Source organism: Ranitomeya variabilis, chromosome 3, assembly GCF_051348905.1.
Source record: "Ranitomeya variabilis isolate aRanVar5 chromosome 3, aRanVar5.hap1, whole genome shotgun sequence".
Lineage (NCBI taxonomy): Eukaryota > Metazoa > Chordata > Amphibia > Anura > Dendrobatidae > Ranitomeya > Ranitomeya variabilis.
This window is the reverse complement of record NC_135234.1, coordinates 475150034-475171371: the sequence shown is the minus strand read 5'-3', so window position 1 is coordinate 475171371 and position 21338 is coordinate 475150034. Positions and strand designations below refer to the sequence as shown.

At 39.6% G+C, this 21338-nt stretch overlaps 1 protein-coding gene across 3 annotated transcripts in view; it reads left to right on the top strand.

The window, feature by feature from the left end:
- Positions 1-21338, top strand: part of DMD (dystrophin) — a 3762639-nt gene that overhangs the window by 1463097 nt on the left and 2278204 nt on the right. For all 3 annotated transcript variants that reach the window (XM_077296691.1, XM_077296689.1, XM_077296690.1), the window contains exons 20-21: positions 4534-4775; positions 14500-14680. In XM_077296691.1, the coding sequence (XP_077152806.1) occupies positions 4534-4775; positions 14500-14680 (423 nt within the window). The remainder of the gene's footprint in view (positions 1-4533; positions 4776-14499; positions 14681-21338) is intronic.

The window sequence follows — 21338 nt, the reverse complement described above, 5'->3', positions numbered from 1 at the left end:
AATAGTGATGACTTGAGAACTCAGAGTTTGTGCGATTTCTATGAAATAAAAATGACGGTCCCGCATTTATTTTTTATCAGTATTACTTATTATTTTCTATAACTGTATAATGTGATTGCACATTTTTTCTTTTTCTTCTCCTTTAAGGAGCCTAATACTATCCAAATGCAATTACTGCTGGGTGGTTTACAAATTCACTTGATATATGGTAATTTATTTGGAAATATAATTGAAACAAAGCTCCAACATCTGCATTTGTTGCAAACTTCCAGCAAATTAAGAAACGGAATCCTCTTTAGAGGAGTCACTGAAGAATAAAATTAACAGTAGATCTGTAAGAGAGATCTTAGCTTTTTCAATAAAAGGTTGCCAATTTTCTGTTCACCATTTTTGTATTCACTTTAAATCAAATCTAAAGAAAATTGAATCAGTTTCACCCATTTTTCATTAAGGGTTGCATTTAGTTCCAGTATTACAAAAGAAAAATTCAATAAACAATTTAGTTATGGCTAGTAATACCCTTAGCACTGCCGATTTTTTTCTTATTATTATTATTGGTTGAATATACAAGTGTGTATTATAGATCAGTATATGTAAGTATCTTAATATCATTATTACTGTATCAGCTTCAGGAATCTATTATATAATTATCTTAGGGTCACTTCCATCTTTCTGTCCTTCTGTCTGTCTGTCATGGAAATCCCAAGACACTGATTGGTTGCGGAAAAACAGCCACGACCAATCAGCGACGGGCACAGTCCAGTGGCAAAATGGCCGCTCCTTACTCTCTGCAGTCAGTGTTCAGTGCCTGCTCCATACTCCACTCCAGTCAGCGCTCACAAAGGGTTAATGGCAGCGTTAACGGACCGCGTTATGTCACGGTGTAACGCACTCCGTTAACGCTGCTATTAACCCTGTGTGACCAACTTTTTACTATTGATGCTGCCTATGCAGCATCAATAGATAAAAGATCTAATGTTAAAAATAATAAAAAAAATAAAAAAATCATTATACACTCACCTTCTGTCAGCCCCCGGATCCAGCCCAGGCCTTTCCCGCTCCTCGCGACGCTCCGGTCCATGCATTGCGATCTCGCTAGATCATGACGTAGCGGTCTCACGAGACCGCTACATCATCATCTCGCGAGACCGCAATGCACTCTTCAGACCAGAGCGCGCAAGGAGCGTCGGTAACTGTTTCGATCTAGGGGCCAACGGAAGGTGTGTACATAACTATTTTTTTTTTAATTCTTATTTTTAACATAGATATGATGCCCACATTGCTATATACTACGTGGGTTGTGCAATATACTACGTGGGCTGTGCAGTATACTACGTGGGCTGTGCAGTATACTACGTGGCTGCTATATACTATGTGGGCTGTGCAATATACCACGTGGGCTGTGCAATATACTATGTGGGCTGGGCAATATACTACGTGGGCTGGGCAATATACTACATGGGCTGTGCAATATACTACGTGGGCTGTGCAATGTACTGCGTGGGCTGTGCAATATACTGCGTGGGGTGTGCTATATACTGCGTGGGCTGTGCAGTATACTGCGTGGGCTGTGCAATATACTACATGAGCTCTGCAATATACTGTGTGGGCTGTGCAATATACTGCATGGGCTGTGCAATATACTCCATGGGCTGTGCTATATACTGTGTGGGTTGTGCAATATGCTATGTGGGCTGTGCAATATACTATGGGGGCTGTACAATGTACTGCATGGGCTGTGCATTGTATTACGTGGGCTGTGCAATATACTACGTGGGCTGTGCAATGTACTACGTGGGCTGTTCAATGTACTACATGGGCTGTGCAATATACTACATGGGCTGTGCAATATACTGCGTGGGCTGTGCAGTATAATATGTGGCCTGTGCAATATACTACGTGGGCTGTGCAAAATACTACATGGGCTGTGCAATATACTACGTGGGCTGTGCAATATACTACATGGCTGTGCTATGTACTACATGGGCTGTGCAATATACTGCGTGGGCTGTGCTATATACTGTGTGGGCTGTTCAATATACTACATGGGCTGTGCTATATACTGCATGGGCTGTGCAATGTACTATGTGGGCTGTGCAATGTACTATGTGGGCTGTGCAAAGTACTATGTGGGCTGTGCAATGTACTACATGGGCTGTGCAATGTACTATGTGGGCTGTGCAATGTACTGCGTGGGCTGTGCAATGTACTGCGTGGGCTGTGCAATGTACAACATGGGCTGTGCAATGTACTACATGGGCTGTGCAATGTACGACATGGGCTGTGCAATGTACTACATGGGCTGTGCAATGTACAACATGGGTTGTGCAATGTACTGCGTGGGCTGTGCAATGTACTGTGTGGGCTGTGCAACATACTGCGTGGGCTGTGCAATATATTATGTGGGCTGTGCAATATACTACGTGGGCTGTGCAATATACTATGTGGCTGTGCTATACACTACATGGCTGTGCTATACACTATGTGGCTGTGCTATACACTACGTGGGCTGTTATACACTACATGGCCTGTGTTATATACTGTGTGCGTGGGCTGTTGTATACTACATGGCTGTGTTATATGCTATGTGGGCTGTTATACACTCTGTGGGCTGTGCTATATACTACATGGCTTTGCTATATACTCCATGGGCTGTGTTATATACTATGTGGCTGTGCTATATACTACGTGGCTTTGCTATATACTCCGTGGGCTGTTATATTCTACGTGGCTGTGCTATATACTCCATGAGCTGTGCTATATACTCCGTGGGCTGTGCTATATACTATGTGGCTGTGCAATATACTACGTGGCTGTGTTATATATTACGTGGCCAGCCATGAACAATCAGTGACAGGCGCAGTCCGGCCGCGAATTGGCGCGGGATTTGAACCACGCTTCGCTAATTGGTCACGGATGGCTGAATCCTGTGTATTTAATGTATTATTCTAAAATCTTCATAAATAAACTACATACATATTCTAGAATACCCAATGCGTTAGAATCGGGATACCATCTAGTACATGGATAATATGAATAAACATTCTTGGCAAGGTATAAAGTACATTTTGGAAACATTTGGTCCAGCTATGTTTCCTTCTTAGATATTATTATTTGAATTGTTGTCTAAATAGTGGCATAAAAAGCGGACTATTCTGTCTCTAGTTACACCAGTTAATGATGAATATTCTTGACAGGTTTTCCTGTTAATGTGCCAGTTCTAATGTACTTGCAAGAAAGGTATGATTAAGGAATACTTACTCCTAATATTTTATGCAATCATATACAGAGTACACAAGAGAGTATAATGAATGGATGCACTTTATGTAATGACCTATTTCCTTTGGGAACAACATGTTTATCATTTCAATATTTCTGCAAAACAGTGAATGTACAGTATAATGTAATTGGATTATCATTGTTTGTCTATCCACTTACTGTTTGATGTGCCTTGGTCGGCTGCGGGCTTTCACACCTGAATGGCATACGAACTGTTTCCAGCTAAAGTTTACAAAATTGCATTGAAAATAGTATTACAAAATGTTTTGCAAAATTCATCAAAATGCCTATTGTATATAGATATTATTATTATTATTATTATATTATTATTATTATTATTATTATTATTATTATTTTACATTGGCAAAACACTTTAATTAGATTCTACAGAATGATTAAATTAGTGGTTGGTTAGCAATTGTAAAAAATCACCCCATATGAAAAGATTCAGCTAAAAGGACAACACCTAGGAATTATTGTGAAAGCTAAAAAAGGAGAGTTTTATGATGATGCCAAATGCAGAATGTGCAAGGAATCTGATGAAACAGCAAATCCTACAATTAGATCAGGTAAAGAAATGTACAGATTTACTATATATTCAGGGACAAAATATTATGACAAAAATGATTAATTGGTACATTTAAGGAAATTATCAGCTGCCCACTAAAAATTGATGGGCATACACAGTGTGCTCACAGTGTGCGCTCATATTTAAATATAAAGCTAATTCAATAAACTTGAATTTACCATGACAGACTGAAACAGAAGGAGAGAGAATCCTGCACTTGCGCTCTTAAAATCTCTGTGAAATTGGGGACAGGTCAGAGATTTGTAAAGAGACATTAAGGTGGCAGCAACATAGTTGAACATTGTAGGCATTAGTGAAAAGATAGGTTTTCAGATTTTGTTTGAAGGCTTTAGGGAGGGATTTCCATATTATGAAGGTTATACTGGAAAAGTCTAGGATCTGAATGCATGAGGAGCAAAGATAGATCGATAGATAGATAGATAGATAGATAGATAGATAGATAGATAGATAGATAGATATTCAATCTGCAGTTGACCTGGATTATGAATGGTACAAATTACATGTTTAGTCCTCATGACAACTTCACTTCATACTCCTAAGCACGATACTTTCTTAAGAAAAAAGTATTAGCTAGTGACAAACTTTTCCATGTTCTTTCATCCATAAAGAACTTTGAAGATTTCTGTAAATTGTTTATAATGATGTTATGTATGTTTTATTTTTAGATGGCCTTAATGCAGACAGCATCAAACAGTCTTCTCAACATCTGAACAGCCGGTGGACAGAGTTCTGTCAGTTACTGAGCGAGAAACTTTCTTGGCTAGAATATCAAAATAGCATTATTGCCTTTTACTCCCAGTTACAACAATTGGAACAGACAGCAATTACAGCTGAAAACTGGCTAAAAGCACAAACTATACCAGCTTCTGAGACAGAAACAGTCAAAACACAGTTACAAAAATGCAAGGTGAGTGATATTATGTGTAGGTATTTATTTCTCCTGTTTCTCATTATTTTGCATAAATTTTGTAAAATTTACAAACGAAACTATGATTGTGTTCTAAACAGAGGAGTTATTTTCCATGAATTTATTGTCCCTTATTATGGTTTGGGGTCTTGCCCGACCCCAAATTATAATAAATGTAACATATAAATAAAAATAAAATTCTTGTTCTCATCCTAAGACTCACATCTCCACCCCTCCGCTCTTCACAGCCATCAATCCTGTCCTCGTTGCATCTTCAGGCTGGCATCGGCAGCTGTAAAATCCCCAGGCATTGGTCACTAGACCCGAGGCTTCCAGGTTTCCAATTCTCAGTTGGTTTTGAGCATGAACCGCAACCTTTATGGGATCATGAGCAGAATACTCCTGGGTCTAGCACACTTTGAAGCCTTGGCTTAGTGATCGAGGTCCATGGATTTCAACACTGCAAACATTGATCTGATGATGCGACAAGGACCAAAAGTGTGGTGGTGCAGACAGGTAATTAAAGTATTTTTTTTAACATTTTGATGGTCTTTTATAGTTTAGAAAAATGTTGCCCAGAGTCCACAATTTTGCTGAATCAGCGGAGGAGCAAATTACATTAAATCCGCATTTTGGCAAATGCGTATTTTTGCATAATTCAGGCAGAATTCAATTCAACCGGAACTTATTTGTTCATCTTTAGCTGGAACTTGTCATCATTTTTATCACATTAAATTTTCCTCCCTGTGTAAAAAATTGAATCATTCTCATATTAGCATCATAGGAATTTTTTTGAACATTTGAAGCATACTACTTTACTAATGATGGGAGTATTTTGGTCCTAAATGACCAAGCACTTTCAGGCAGTAATGGTTAAATAGATTATCCACTACTGGTAAACATTGGTTAAATAGATTATCCACTACTGGTAAACATCGACCTAATTGTTTGACTGGCCATCATAAAATAAAATCACTGCATATTTACATCTTTGATCAGTCCAATTCCAACAATTTCAGTGCAGTGTGTGCCGATCACCATATGACATTGTTATGTCATGTGACTGATACAGCCAGTCAGCAGCCAGCAATCTACAGCAGCCTTAAAGAAGTATTCCCATATCCAAGATCCTATTCCAATATGTAGTAGGTAAAATATTATCAAATACAGTACTTTCAATTAGAAATGTAGTACAGTTCTTCTGATTTGCTACAGCACTTACCCCATATGTAGGGCATTGAAGTAGCTTAAATATCTATGACTCATAGTTGCAGGGGCAAGCAGTGCTCCTATAGTAAATGTTAGTTACTGCAGAGCTAATCTAGGTCTGCCATACAGATGGGTATCTCAAAATCATATGAAAAACCAAATAAAAAATTGAGCTCATTCAGCACTATGAAGACTGGAAAAGACAATGATCCATAGATGTTTCTTTATACTGTGCAGCTTACAACTATACAATTTTTTTTAAAATGTATACTGTCAACTGTATGGGAAAAATACAATGTGGATTTAGATTAAACCAGTATAATAAAACCTTTGTGCAGCACACATGAGACCAATTATAGGACTATATAGTCAAATTTTTAATAATTTCTAAGTGAGATAATTTAAGTTACTTAATGTATCTGCTGAAAGAACTTATCATAATCATTATTATTATTATTATTATTATTAATCATGCACAATTATCATCATTGCTATAAGTTGTTCATAGAAGATATAGATTAATTCACACCCTTAAATGTGTCATACCTTGCATAAATGCTGCTCTACAGCTTATTCTTGGCTTGTTGTGTCAAAAACAGACATATTTTATTGTGCTGCAAAGAAGGCTGAAGAATAAAGTCTGGTAGCGTTAGTGATATATATCCTGCAAATGGACAAAATAATGGCTCCAGAGATCAGTCTTATGACACATCTGTAGACGGTTTTACGGATTGGAATAAACTTTAAGTTATAGCACTTTCATGAACTTCATGATCAGTGGCACAGATCCAGTCATAGAAACTTATTGGTAGGATAACTTTGGCAGCAAGTCTATTGGTGTATATCTCTGAAATCTCTACTATGCTTGTAAAATGCTTGACACATAACTATATTATTCACCAACTGCTTGAGAAAACAGCTCATAAAGGATCTTAGGAATAGGGATATATTTTTGCTATTTTGTTGCCATGACAATGTGCATAAGCTATTTAAGTTATGTAAAATGCATATGGAGGCACTTAGTCGGCTTATGGGCAATGTAGAAATTTTAAGTGGACAGACAAGAAAAAGTCCACTTTTGCAATCATTTTTCACTTTTTAAAGCATCTAAGATTGCACAAAGATTGCAAAAAAAACTTTACAGTTTCTGAAAAAAGCAGACGTAGTTTCAACCCTAGATATCCTCCTGAAGATCAGAATTTTGGTATAATAACTATGAAGCTGACAAAAAATTGCAAATATTTGTGTAAAATTATCCAAATATTACACACAGACATCTGTGACATCATTACAAAAGATCACAACTAGAATAGAGTGCAGTAAAAAATATATTGTGGCACATACTCTACTACCTGTACTATTTGGGCAGAGCCATAGGAAGCAATCTATCTTGTATAATTAAACCTCTAACATTCTCCCACAGCATTGGTTATTTGCAAATAACATGGACAGGTTTAAACTATGATCTGCTTACCTTCCACAATAACTTCAACAAGTTCCACCCAACCATCAAGGTCACCCTCAAATTCTCAAAATCTAAAATACATTTTCTGAACACATCCATATACATCAAATACAATACCATACAAACATCAATATACCATAAACCCACAGGACACCCAGCATAGCTTAGATGGAACACAGAAAAAACATCCATCATCTACCGTCAAGCTCTGAGGTACGTCCGGTTCTGTTCAGAATTTAAAGATAGAAAACTGAGCAATACAAGACGGGTTCCATCCACTGTTAATAGATGAATAGATTGCGAAAACCACAAGAATGCCAAAAAGCAGCCTCTTGGATAACAAACAGAGGGAGGATAACAACAGAGTGCCTCTTGTGGTCACATACAACCCACACATGAACATCTAAAGGAAGGTGCTGATCGTCAACATCTATTCCCCAGAGACCACAGACTGAAAGAGACATTCACAAATTTACCACCTCTCTTCTACAAAGAGTCTTCTAACATAAGGAATCTCTCATCGGAAGCATTCTCTCATCCCCATTAAAGAAGGGCACATTCCACTGTAATAGTAAAAAATGTAGGACTTGCACCTAACTATTATCAATTACACAGTCTGCATGCCTAACACAAATCAAGACTATAAGATCATGGATTTCTTGTCATGCACATCCTCCAATATTGTCTACATGATACAGTGTACAAGTTGGCCTGAAGGTACCTGTATGTACCTCTACAAGCAAGGATGAATCTACACAGGCATACTATGAGGCATGAACTGGACATGGCTGAAGAAAAATATTTCTCTGAACCTGTACACAGTATGGCAGATTTAAAAGTCTTAATATGGGAATTTAAGTTGATAAGGATATTCAAGTTTTTGACAAAAGGACACAATCTCACTTCAGGATTTATGATTCACTACATGGACACACTTCACACCCTCACTAGAATGGATTACTGATCAGCAAACTCCTAAGCCATCACTTCTATCACTTCTTTATTTGTAGCAAAAACCTTAATTTTATAACCTTGGTTTATCCTTAGGTGGCATCACTCCTCCACCCCATGCACAAATGTCCTATTGTAATATCTCTAAAATGATGTGCCCTTATATTAGTAATTCATTTGCAAATCAGCCTGATAAAAGAACCTCTGTGCTCTGGTAGCTTGCAAATTCAATTTTGCTAGCTAGCTAATAAAGGTATATACAGTATTTTTAACTTTACATGAGCTAGAAATATGCAAACTAAATTGATGTAAATTGAATTCAAGTAGAATTTCATGAAGTGTGCTGTTCCTGGTGAAATTGTCTAATTTGTGATTCATGCCAATCCCCAAAAATTGCCCGCCACAGAAGGCTGACATGACATCAGGTGCTGGTAGGATGTAAGTCCGCAAGGACAGGGTCCTCTCTCCTCTGTCCAGTCTGTCATCATAAATTTGTGTACTGTAAATTATATCAATAACTCTGTATTAGTGTTGAGCGATACCATCCGATACTTGAAAGTATCGGTATCGGAAAGTATCGGCCGATACCGGCAAAGTATCGGATCTAATCCGATACCGATACCCGATACCAATACAAGTCAATGGGACTCAAGTATCGGACGGTATTACTGATGGTTCCCAGGGTCTGAAGGAGAGGAAACTCTCCTTCAGGCCCTGGGAACCATATTAATGTGTAAAATAAAAAATTAAAATAAAAAATATTGCTATACTCACCTCTCCGACGCAGCCTGGACCTTACCGAGGGAACCGGCAGCATTCTTTGCTTAAAATGCGCGCTTTTACTTCCTTCCATGACGTCACGGCTTGTGATTGGTCGCGTGCCGCCCATGTGGCCGCGACGCGACCAATCACAGCAAGCCGTGACGTAATTTTCAGGTCCTCAATGCCTAATTCTAGGCATTCAGGAATTTAAAATTACGTTCCGGCTTGTGATTGGTCGCGTCGCGGTCACATGGGCGACGCGACCAATCACAAGCCGTGATGTCACGGGAGGCAGGAGACGCGCGCATTTTTAAAATTACGTCACGGCTTGTGATTGGTTGCGTGCCGCCCATGTGACCGCGACGCGACCAATCACAGCAAGCCGTGACGTAATTTCAGGTCCTGATGCCTATTTCTGCATTGAGGACCTGAAATTACGTCACGGCTTGCTGTGATTGGTTGCGTCGCGGTCACATGGGCGGCACGCAACCAATCACAAGCCGTGACGTAATTTTAAAAATGTGCGCTTCTCCTGCCTCCCGTGACGTCACGGCTTGTGATTGGTCGCGTCGCCCATGTGACCGCGACGCAACCAATCACAAGCCGGAACGTAATTTTAAATTCCTGAATGCCTAGAATTAGGCATTGAGGACCTGAAAATTACATCACGGCTTGCTGTGATTGGTCGCGCCGCAGCCACATGGGCGGCACGCGACCAATCACAAGCCGTGACGTCACGGAAGGAAGTAAAAGCGCGCATTTTAAGCAAAGAACGCTGCCGGTTCCCTCGGTAAGGTCCAGGCTGCGTCGGAGAGGTGAGTATAGCAATATTTTTTATTTTAATTCTTAATTTTACACATTAATGTTGTTTCGATACCGATACCCGATACCACAAAAGTATCGGATCTCGGTATCGGAATTCCGATACCCGCAAGTATCGGCCGATACCCGATACTTGCGGTATCGGAATGCTCAACACTACTCTGTATGCAACCCCTTTCTCATGTACAGCACCATGGAATTAATGTTGCTATATAAATAATAATAATAATAATAATAATAACCACACCAGCTTGCCCATAATGTATAGCAGCCATAATATCATATTTTATAGAAAAGTCCATCAGGGAAGGAGTATTAAATTATTATTTAAGGTGATTAAAAATATTGAGAGGATATCAGAGCGCACATTTCCGCAATATTGGAAGAGAAAGTCCTAGAACATTGGACAAATACTCCAGATAGCAATGTGTTGTATACCTACAGAACAGAAAAAAATAAGTGTAGTAGCCTGTGAATAATGAAAAGATTCAATTGATAAGGGGAGAGAGACATAGGAGAGGTACAAGCAGCAGTGACAGACTCAGTGTGATTGATAAATGATATAGTGTAGCTTGTATCTGCTGCCAAATTTTGTTTTCTACACCTACCTATCTAGAATTTTTGTTACATCCTTTTTTTACATACAGTACAGACCAAAAGTTTGGACACACCTTCTCATTTAAAGATTTTTCTGTATTTTCATGCCTATAAAATTGTACATTCACACTGAAGGCATCAAAACTATGAATTAACACATGTGGAATTATATACTTAACAAAAAAGTGTGAAACAACTGAAATTATGTCTTATATTCTAGGTTCTTCAAAGTAGCCACCTTTTGCTTTGATGACTGCTTTGCACACTCTTGGCATTCTCTTGATGAGCTTCAAGAGGTAGTCACGGGGAATGGGTTTCACTTCACAGGTGTGCCCTGTCAGGTTTTATAAGTGGGATTTCTTGCCTTATAAATGGGGTTGGGATCATCAGTTGTGTTGTGCAGAAGTCTGTTGGATGCACAGCTGATAGTCCTACTGAATAGACTGTTAGAATTTGTATTATGGCAAGAAAAAAGCAGCTAAGTAAAGAAAAATGAGTGGCCATCATTACTTTAAGAAATAAAGGTCAGTCAGTCTGAAAAATTGGGAAAACTTTGAAAGTGTCCCCAAGTGCAGTGGCAAAAACCATCAAGCGCTACACAAAAACTGGCTCACATGAGGACCGCCCCAGGAAAGGAAGAACAAGAGTCACCTCTGCTTCTGAGGATAAGTTTATCCGAGTCACCAGCCTCAGAAATTTCAGATTAACACCAGCTCAGATTAGAGACCAGGTCAATGCCACACAGAGTTCTAGCAGCAGACACGTCTCTACAACAACTGTTAAGAGGAGACTTTGTACATCAGGCCTTCATGGAAAAATAGCTGCTAGGAAGCCACTGCTAAGGACAGGCAACACGCAGAAGATACTTTTTTGAGCTAAAGAACACAAGGAATGGACATTAGACCAGTGGAAATCTGTGATTTGGTCTGATGAGTCCAAATTTGAGATCTTTGGTTCCAACCACTGTGTCTTTGTGCGACACAGAAAAGGTGAACGGATGGACTCTACATGCCTGGTTCCCTCCGTGAAGCATGGAGGAGGAGGTGTGATGGTGTGGGGGTGCTTTGCTGGTGACACTGTTGGGGATTTATTCAAAATTGAAGGCATACTGAACCAGCATGGCTACCACAGCATCATGCAGCGGCATGCTATTCCATCCGGTTTGCGTTTAGTTGGATCATTATTTATTTTTCAACAGGACAATAACCCCAAACAATAAACATAAGGGTAAATGACCTCGGGAAGATCAAAACATCCAACACCGCAGAGACACCATCACGTGTTTCTCAATGCAGTGATCCAGAACACTGCCCCCATCCCTAAAGGGAAAGATGCAAATGCATGTAGAAAAGCCGCGAAGACACCATCACGTGTTTCTCAATGCAAGCAATGAATAGCCAGGTCTTTCACCGGGAAGGAACAACCACGGGAAGGGCAGCATCCAATAAAGGAAAACCACCTATGCCAAAACATGGTATCCATCCACAGACAGCTGTTTTGGGGTATTTGCCCCTCATCAGTGTGGAGTAGGAAACTGGCTATTAGGCACAGTGCCTGTTGAAAAGACTATAAACATAAGGGTGAATGACCTCGGGGAGATCAAAACATCCAACACCGCGGAGACACCATCACGTGTTTCTCAATGCAGTGATCCAGAACACTGCCCCCATCCCTAATGGGAAATATGCAAATGCATGTAGAAAAGCTGCGGAGAAACCATCACGTGTTTCTCAACGCAAGCAATGAATAGCCAGGTCTTTCACCGAAACAACTGTCTGTGGATGGATACCATGTTTTGGCATAGGTGGTTTTCCTTTATTGGATGCTGCCCTTCCCGTGGTTGTTCCTTCCTGTTGAAAGACCTGGCTATTCATTGCTTGCATTGAGAAACACGTGATGGTGTCTCCGTGGCTTTTCTACATGCATTTGCATATTTCCCATTAGGGATGGGGGCAGTGTTCTGGATCACTGCGTTGAGAAACACGTGATGGTGTCTCCGCGGTGTTGGATGTTTTGATCTCCCCGAGGTCATTCACCCTTATGTTTATAGTCTTTTCACCAGGCACTGCTCCTAATAGCCTGTTTCCTACTCCACACTGATGAGGGGCAAATACCCCGAAACAGCTGTCTGTGGATGGATACCATGTTTTGGCATAGGTGGTTTTCCTTTATTGGATACTGCCCTTCCCGTGGTTGTTCCTTCCTGGTGAAAGACCTGGCTATTCATTGCTTGCGTTGAGAAACACGTGGTGGTGTCTCCATGGCTTTTCTACATGAATAACCCCAAACACACCTCCAGGCTGTGAAAGGGCTATTTGACCAAGAAGTAGAGTGATGGAGTGCTACGCCAGATGACCTGGCCTCCACAGTCACCAGACCTGAACCCAATTGAGATGGTTTGGGGTGAGCTGGACCGCAGAGTGAAGGCAAAAGAGCCAACAAGTGCTAAGGATCTCTGGGAACTCTTTTAAGATTGTTGGACGACCATTCCCAGTGACTACCTCTTGAAGCTCATCAAGAGAATGCCAAGAGTGTGCAAAGCAGTCATCAAAGCAAAAGGTGGCTATTTTGAAGAACCTAGAATATAAGACATAATTTCAGTTGTTTCACACTTTTTTGTTAAGCATATATAATTCCACATGTGCAAATTCATTGTTTTGATGCCTTCAGTGTGAATGTACAATTTTAATAGTCATGAAAATACAGAAAAATCTTTAAATGATTAGGTGTGTCCAAACTGTTGGTCTGTACTGTAAGTTTAATAATTGATGTTAAAAAGAATGGGAAAAGTTTTGTGTAATGTTGCACAAAATGTATGATGGAGAGGAAGCACAGGGTGTTATGTAATATATGGCACAGCAGTCATCATAGCAGGATAATACTATATTATCTCTAAAAGTAACACTGCCAATTTGAGCCATTTTTGTGTGAAAAATGATCTGTCTTATTATAAGTGATTAAAATGGATAATTTTATTCACCATGCTTTGTAGTGTACGCAGCTAGCATGTGGAAGAAGGAGCTCTGGTCAGATGAGACCAAAATAGAACTTTTCAGGCTAAATGCAAAATACAATGTGTGGTGGAAACCAAACATTATACATCACCATGAAAACACCATACCCATCATCAAACATTGTGGTGACGGCATTATGCTGTGTGGGTGCTTTTCTTCAGTAGGGATAGGAATGCTGGTCAGATTTGATGGGAAGATGGATGGAGCTAAATACTTGGCAATCCTGGAGTAAAACCTGTTAAATGCTGCCATTTTTTTAACTAGAATCCCAACTCAATCTGATATTAAAAGTCTAATTCCTAATCATTGGTTGACAGGCTGAACATGAATTTCAATAACTACAAGTTAGGCCTTCTTTAATGTCCTTGTTTACAGTACATGTGGCATCTGTTTTTTTCCACATATGCCACATGCACTCAAACCTATCGTGTGTCCATGGAAAACATACAGTGACATTTTTTTTTGGCAGAACAGAAGACAAAGGCCAATAAAATGTCTATTGGTCCGTGAAAAACACAGGACACAAACAGCATCCATGTGCCATCCATGTGCTGCATGTGTTTAACATTGCAAAGTATAGAAGAAGCTTTGAGATGTCATTCTTTCTTTAACTATACTGGAAAAACACTGATGATAAACATGGACACAGGTGTGACACACGGATGACACACTGATGGCACCAGTTCCATTTTTTCACGTATATGTTTAAACACAGATGTGTGAAGGAGGCCTTGTACTCAATCTTTTCCCACAAACCAATATATCACTATGTTTAGTCTCTAATGCTCTATAAGATTCTGCTGGCAGAACAGACTGCATGTTCATTGTGACATGTTCTCATTGCTTCTTTATTATATTGCTATGAAGGCGGTTGTGATTTTTTCTTTTGTCATTTGGGAAACAGGATGAAGTCAGCCGTCTGTCAGCTCTTAAGCCTACAATTGAATCCTTGCAAATTCAGGGAAAACAACTGAAAGAAAAGGAACAAGGGCCAATGTTTCTGGATGCAGATGTAGCAGCCTTTCTCAACCACTATAATCAAGTTCTTTCCAACTTGCAATCTAGAGAAAAACAGCTTCAGAACAGTAAGTGCTATTAAACAGTGTTGCCCAGTACAATTTTAACTCCTTCATGACCTTGGGATTTTCCGTTTTTCCGTGTTCGTTTTTCACTTCCCTCCTTCCCAGAGCCATAACTTTTTTATTTTTCCATCAATTTGGCCATGTGAGGGCTTATTTTTTGCGGGACGAGTTGTACTTTTGAATGATATCATTGGTTTTAGCATGTCGTGTACTAGAAAACGGGAAAAAAAATTCCAAGTGCGGTGAAATTGCAAAAAAAGTGCAGTCCCACACTTGTTTTTTGTTTGGCTTTTTTGCTAGGTTCACTAAATGCTAAAAGTGACCTGCCATTATGATTCTCCAGGTCAGTACGAGTTCATAGATGCCTAACATGACTAGGTTATTTTTTACCTAAGTGGTGAAAAAAAATTCCAAACTTTGCTAGAAAAAAAAAAATTGCACCATTTTCCGATACTCGTAGCGTCTCCATTTTTCATGATCTGGGGTTGGTTGAGGGCTTATTTTTTGGGTGCCGAGCTGAAAATTTTAATGATTCCAATTTGGTGCAGATATGTTCTTTTGATCACCCGTTATTGCATTTTAATGCAATGTTGCAGCGACCAAAAAAAAGTAATTCTGGCATTTTGATTTTTTTTCTCGCTATGCTGTTTAGCGATCAGGTTAATGCTTTTTTTTATTGATCGATCGGGCGATTCTGAACGTGGCGATACCAAATATGTGTAGATTTGATTATTTTTTTATTGATTTATTTTGAATGGGGCAAAAGGGGGGTGATTTAAACTTTTATATTTTTTTATTTTTTTCACATTTTTTTGTACTTTTTTTTCAACTTTTGCCATGTTTCAATAGCCTCCATGGGAGGCTAGAAGCAGGCACAGCGCGATCACCTCTGCTACATAGCAGCGATCTGCTGTTCGCTGCTGTGTAGCAGAAAATCAGGTGTGCTGTGAGCGCCGACCACAGGGTGGCGCTCACAGCTGCATGGGATCAGTAACCATAGAGGTCTCAAGGACCTCTATGGTTACTATTCTGCAGCATCGCCAACCTCCGATCATGTGACGGGGTCGGCGATGCCATCATTTCCGGCCGCCCGGCTGGATGCGGTAGTTAAATGCCACTGTCTGCGTTTGACAGCGGCATTTAACTAGTTAATAGGTGCGGGCAGATCGCGATTCTGCCCGCGCCTATTATGGGCACATGTCAGTTGTTCAAAACAGCTGACATGCCCTGGCTTTGATGCGGGCTCACCGCCGGAGCCCGCATCAAAGTGGGGCTTCTGACCTCGGACGTACTATCCCGTCCGAAGTCAGAAAGGGGTTAAAATGATCGATCCACCTTTTGTATTGTGATACATCACCGTTAAATTATATACTAAAGATAATAGTCCAAACATTTTGTTAATTTTAATGTGGTTGTGCAATAGCATTTGAAATGTCTGTTGTTTTATTATTTATTTATGATTCTGCATTTAATAATTTAGCAAAGAACCGGCTTTTATTTAGGAAATTGGAATAAGATGTGTGGCATTTAGAGTTGGTATTTTCCTATCTCTCTAAGCTCTAGAGGGCTACTAAAGGCAACTAAAAAATCTATGAGATGAATTTAAAAAATTGTGTATTTCTGAGAAATGGTAACCTCCTTCTAAACTTTTGCTGCATAATTGTGCAAACAAAAATTAAAATACAGGAAGTTATAAAATGCATTGGGTAAATTTACATGTAAAACAACTGTTAATCAATTGTATACTAACTGTAGTAATATATAGTACTGACATACAGTTAGGGTTAGCGGATGGCACTAAATAAAATATAATAATAAAGTGCTATCACAACCCAGGGTCCACCATGCAGAGACATAAAACTGCTGCTATAGAGTAATGGCGGAACACACGGCAAGCATACACCTGACACGACTGCATTAACTCCATGCAGTGTGAACAGAACGCACAGCCCACAGCTCTGTTAACTTCACAGAGCAAAGAAACTAAGGGTTGAACTCGCTCCGTAAACGAACCGTGCCAATCGCACACATGGCCGAAGCAGATGCAGAGTTAAAGTAAAATACTATGTTGACGCTAATTAACTAAACAAAACCCTGTAGAACTCACAGGGGAGCAAAAAGGCTCTGTGGTTGGATTTGCTCTGTAACTCTGCTGTGCTAACTGCACACATGACAGGATGACAGATACTGGAAGCCAAGCGGCAAGCAAAAACCCTAACTGGCTCAAGCTGAGCAAGATCACAACACCCACACGTGCCGTCAGAGTGGTAGCATATCCACTCACACACTCCAACACAAATGATACTAGCACACAGATGTGCCCCATTGAGAGCCTTTTATATCTTAAGCTCAAGTCCAGACAGACAGGACCTTACCTGTGGACCAATCTGAAGCTGCCACATCACCAGACCAGCTGACGTCCGAGCACCAATGAGAAGGGGCCACATCATGGACATGCTCAGTAGGGTGATATCTGAGCTTAGGCTCCAGAACACAGCGCTGCACATGTAAACCAGTAGTCATCATAGGCTTAGCTGGAGAGTCAGCAGTAACTACACATACAGCACGAGCCTGGGCAAGGCACGGGGACCATGCTAAGCAGTCATCCCAGCAGTCAAGCCTGAATGGGAGACCACTGCACTAGACAAGGCTTGGGATCTATCCCATGGAGCAGGAGAAACCCGGTGCCTAACATATACTATATAGTAATACTATAATTACATAAAGTATTGTAAAATCACTTGATTTTTATTATTAAGCTATGAGTTATATAATGATACACTTAATTCCCAGATAATTTGTGGTTGGTTTTAATAAAAAAGAATGATGTATTATATCTAGAGGTGGGCAAAAAGATTTGTACTACAATGGCGTTCAGATTGGCACTGTCAGAAAAAAGCAGAAAAAACTTCTTAGGCTGGTATTCAAATGTAGTGTGGAACCTGTCATGATATCACTTGAGCCCTAGCGACTAGACATCATGTGTTGTCATAGGGGTTAGTGCAAAGGTGGAGCTTTCAGGTAGTAGCATAGTTGATTATGGAGCACGGTAGAGCAAATCTTTTTACTCATCTCTACCTATTCCTTGTCCTACATTGAAATAATATTTTTAACGCCTTCATGACATCTGCTTTACATGTATGCCACAATTCGGAAGTGGGTGAATCATCCAACAGGTGATGGGGCTAACAATAGTGGGTAGAGCAGAGCCCGCAATTAATAACCTGTTAAATGCCACTGTCAAACTCTGATAACAGCACTTAATATGCACCGGTATGGGGTTGCATCATTCTATGAGACAATCGGTGCATTATGATAGAATGACATGATGGGTTGCTATGCCAGCAGGGGGTCTGCCGAAGACCCCTGTGCTTGTCATTATAGAGCTTCTTTGAAACCCTACCTGTGACCTTGTTTCAAATGAGACCATGAATTTCACTATATGCTACAATGCTTTGGTATCGCTGTACATAGGGCAAGCAATCAGATGATCAGAGCTTCAAATCCCCTAAGGGGACTAACAAGAACAGTGAAAATTAAAAAAAACATGCTTTAATAAATGTGAAAAAAAAATAACAAAACATAAAAGTTCAATTGACCGATCATTTCCCCCATTAAAAATAACAACATAAAAAATAAACATATTTGGCAAAACTGCATTCAGAAAATTCTGATCTATCAAAATATAAAAATAAGTAACTCAATTGGTAAACACCGTAAATGAAAAAAATCAAGAACACCAAGATTATGTTTTTTGGTCACTGCAATTCCACAAAAAAAGTTGAAAAATTCAATCAAAACAACACATTTATCTGAAAATGGTTTCTATGAAAACATCATCTTGTACCGCGAAAAACATGAAGGGCTGGCGGAACGCACCGAGTTAATATAGATGTTATAATTGGTGCGTTCGCAGCCCGGGGTTCACCATGCAGGAGAGAACCTGCTGCTAGAAGATGGCGGCACTATATGGCGGTATAAGTGAACTCAGTTACTTCACTGAGTCACATTGCAAAGAACATGCTGTGCCCTGTTAGCGTCACAGAGGAACACAGCTAACTGCTGAGCTGATGGCAGTCAGTGGTCACGCACACAGAGAAGCACACAAACACTCCTCTCCGGTGGAACTGGAATTCTAGTGGCTATTAGCCAGCCCTGAATACATTCATGCAAACTCCTCACCGGAGGTGCCGGTATTCTAGGGGCTTATTTCAGCCAAACCCTATCCACATACAGGTGCGACCACAAATAGCAAGCTCATAACATGAAGTGATACTAGTGCATGGCCGTGCGGCCATGCAAACCTTTTATAGCTGCAGCAGCTTCATGACCTTCCTAGAGGACCAATGGAAGCTGCTACAATACCTGAGCAACTTCAGGACCTTCCTAGAGGACCAATGAGAGCTGCAGCAGTACCTGAGCATGACCCCTAACCTCCAATGAGAGGCCTTACCTTGGGCATGCTCAGAAGGGAAAAAGCAGGACTTAGCCCCAGAGACATCTGCTCCCTGCTGACCAGTACTGGCTACAATGGCTGAGCCTGGGAAGGCAGCAGAAACCATCCACACAGTATCAGGCTGAGCCAGACGTCTCTGCTGAGCAGGCTCCACTGCAGCTGGAGAAGAATGGGAGACCGCAGCGGATATGGCTCGAGATTCCCCCTGTGCAGACGTGGGAACTTGACCTCTAACAAAACAAGCCATTAAATGACTCAATCGACAAAAAAATAAAAAGATTACGGGTCCCAGTATATGGCAACACAACCCGCCAAATTTTTGTTTTGCAAACTTTGTATTTTTCTTTCTCCACTAAAATAATAAAAAAATGGACATGTTTGGTATCCCATAATCATACTGAAGAGCAAAATCATGTGGAAAGGTAATTGTAATCATAAAATGTACATTGTAAAAACAATTCTCAAAAAATAATATCAGAATTTCTAAACATTTGGAATTTTTTTTCACATTTTCCTATACACTATGCGGCAAAATGAATGGTGTCATTCAAAAGTACAACTCGTCCTGCAAAAAACAAGCCCTCATATGTTTATGTCGACAGAAAAAATAAAAACATTATTGCTTTGGGAAGAATGGGAGCAAAACGCAAAAATGGAAATTGGCCCCGTTGTAAATCGGTTAATATACAGGTACTTTTCACAAAATTAGAATACCATAAAAAAGTTAATTTATTTCAGTTCTTCAATACAAAAAAATGAAACTCATATATTATATAGAGTCATTACCAACAGAGTGATCTATTTCAAGTGTTTATTTCTGTTAACGTTAATGATTATGGCTTAGAGCCAATGAAAATCCAAAAGTCATTATCTCAGTAAATTAGAATACTTTATAACACCAGCTTGAAAAATGATTTTAAAATCTGAAATGTTGGCCTACTGAAATGTATGTTCAGTAAATGCACTAAATACTTGGTTGGGGCTCCTTTTGCATCCATTACTGCATCAATGTGGCATGGCATGGAGGGAATCAGCCTGTGGCACTGCTGAGGTGTTATGGAAGCCCAGGTTGCTTTGATATCAGCCTTTAGCTCATCTGCATTGAACTATTAAAGAGATCAGTTGTATTCTGGAAGAAAACAGGACAGTAATTATGCATTTTCTGCTTTACCGTCAAAGAAGTTAAGCATTGGACAATGCTCATACAAACCAATAGGTTATCTGTGAAATGCAGGACTGAGCAGGTCCTTCAAACAAAGAGGTGCTCTTTTGCTACATTTTCTACTCTGTCTACAAATGAAAATCCTATCTGTGGGATCCCCATCTGGTACATCAGAACCACTTAATACGGAGTATGAAAATTCCCTTTAAGGCTTGTCCTTGAAGAATACCAATGTACAATAATTTTCTTGTTTTTCTTTTTCCTCCAAGTTCCTTTTCTAATATAGTAAATATTTTACTTTCACACATAACCAAGTGCATCTGTTAAAAATCACTGCTAGTTGGGAGATAAATCTTGTACATTTTATTCCTCAAGGTGTAATGCAAAAAAATCTTCTTAATGTTCAAAAAAAAATCATATTTTAAAATATGCTTTAAAGATGAGCTAGCATTCAAATTAGAAAAAAATAATTCCTAATGAAAAGCGATTTTAGAGGAAAGAAGGTTTGATATGCAAAAGCTTTGCCAAACCATCTTTCCATTTTGTAGCCGCACACAAAAGCAGCAATTTAACATTGTTCATCATAAGTGTGATGGCTCAATTTAATTAGTGTTAATGCCACACTTTCATGATTATTTAATTAGTAATTATCTTTTACTTGCACAGTCTTCCTTTCCTTTATGGCATTATTCCTATACATATATGCAGTGACACGTGCTTCTCTAGAGTGAACTATTTCTATTAAAACTCTCCTGTTTGAGGCAATTATACAATATTTTCATCAAATATGAGTTGTGCAAAGTTTTAGACATTACACAATAGAACATTATAATTTTATCAGGGTTCTTAATTATATTAAACATTTTGAAGCATATTAATTAATTTTTCAGCAAAAATATGGTAGCTTTTTTCGCTCATCTCTACTTATGATTAGGGTTGAGCGAAACGGATCGTTCATTTTCATAAGTCGCCGACTTTTGGCAAAGTCGGCGTCTCATGAAACCCGACCCGATCCCTGTGTGGGGTCGGCCATGCGGTACGCG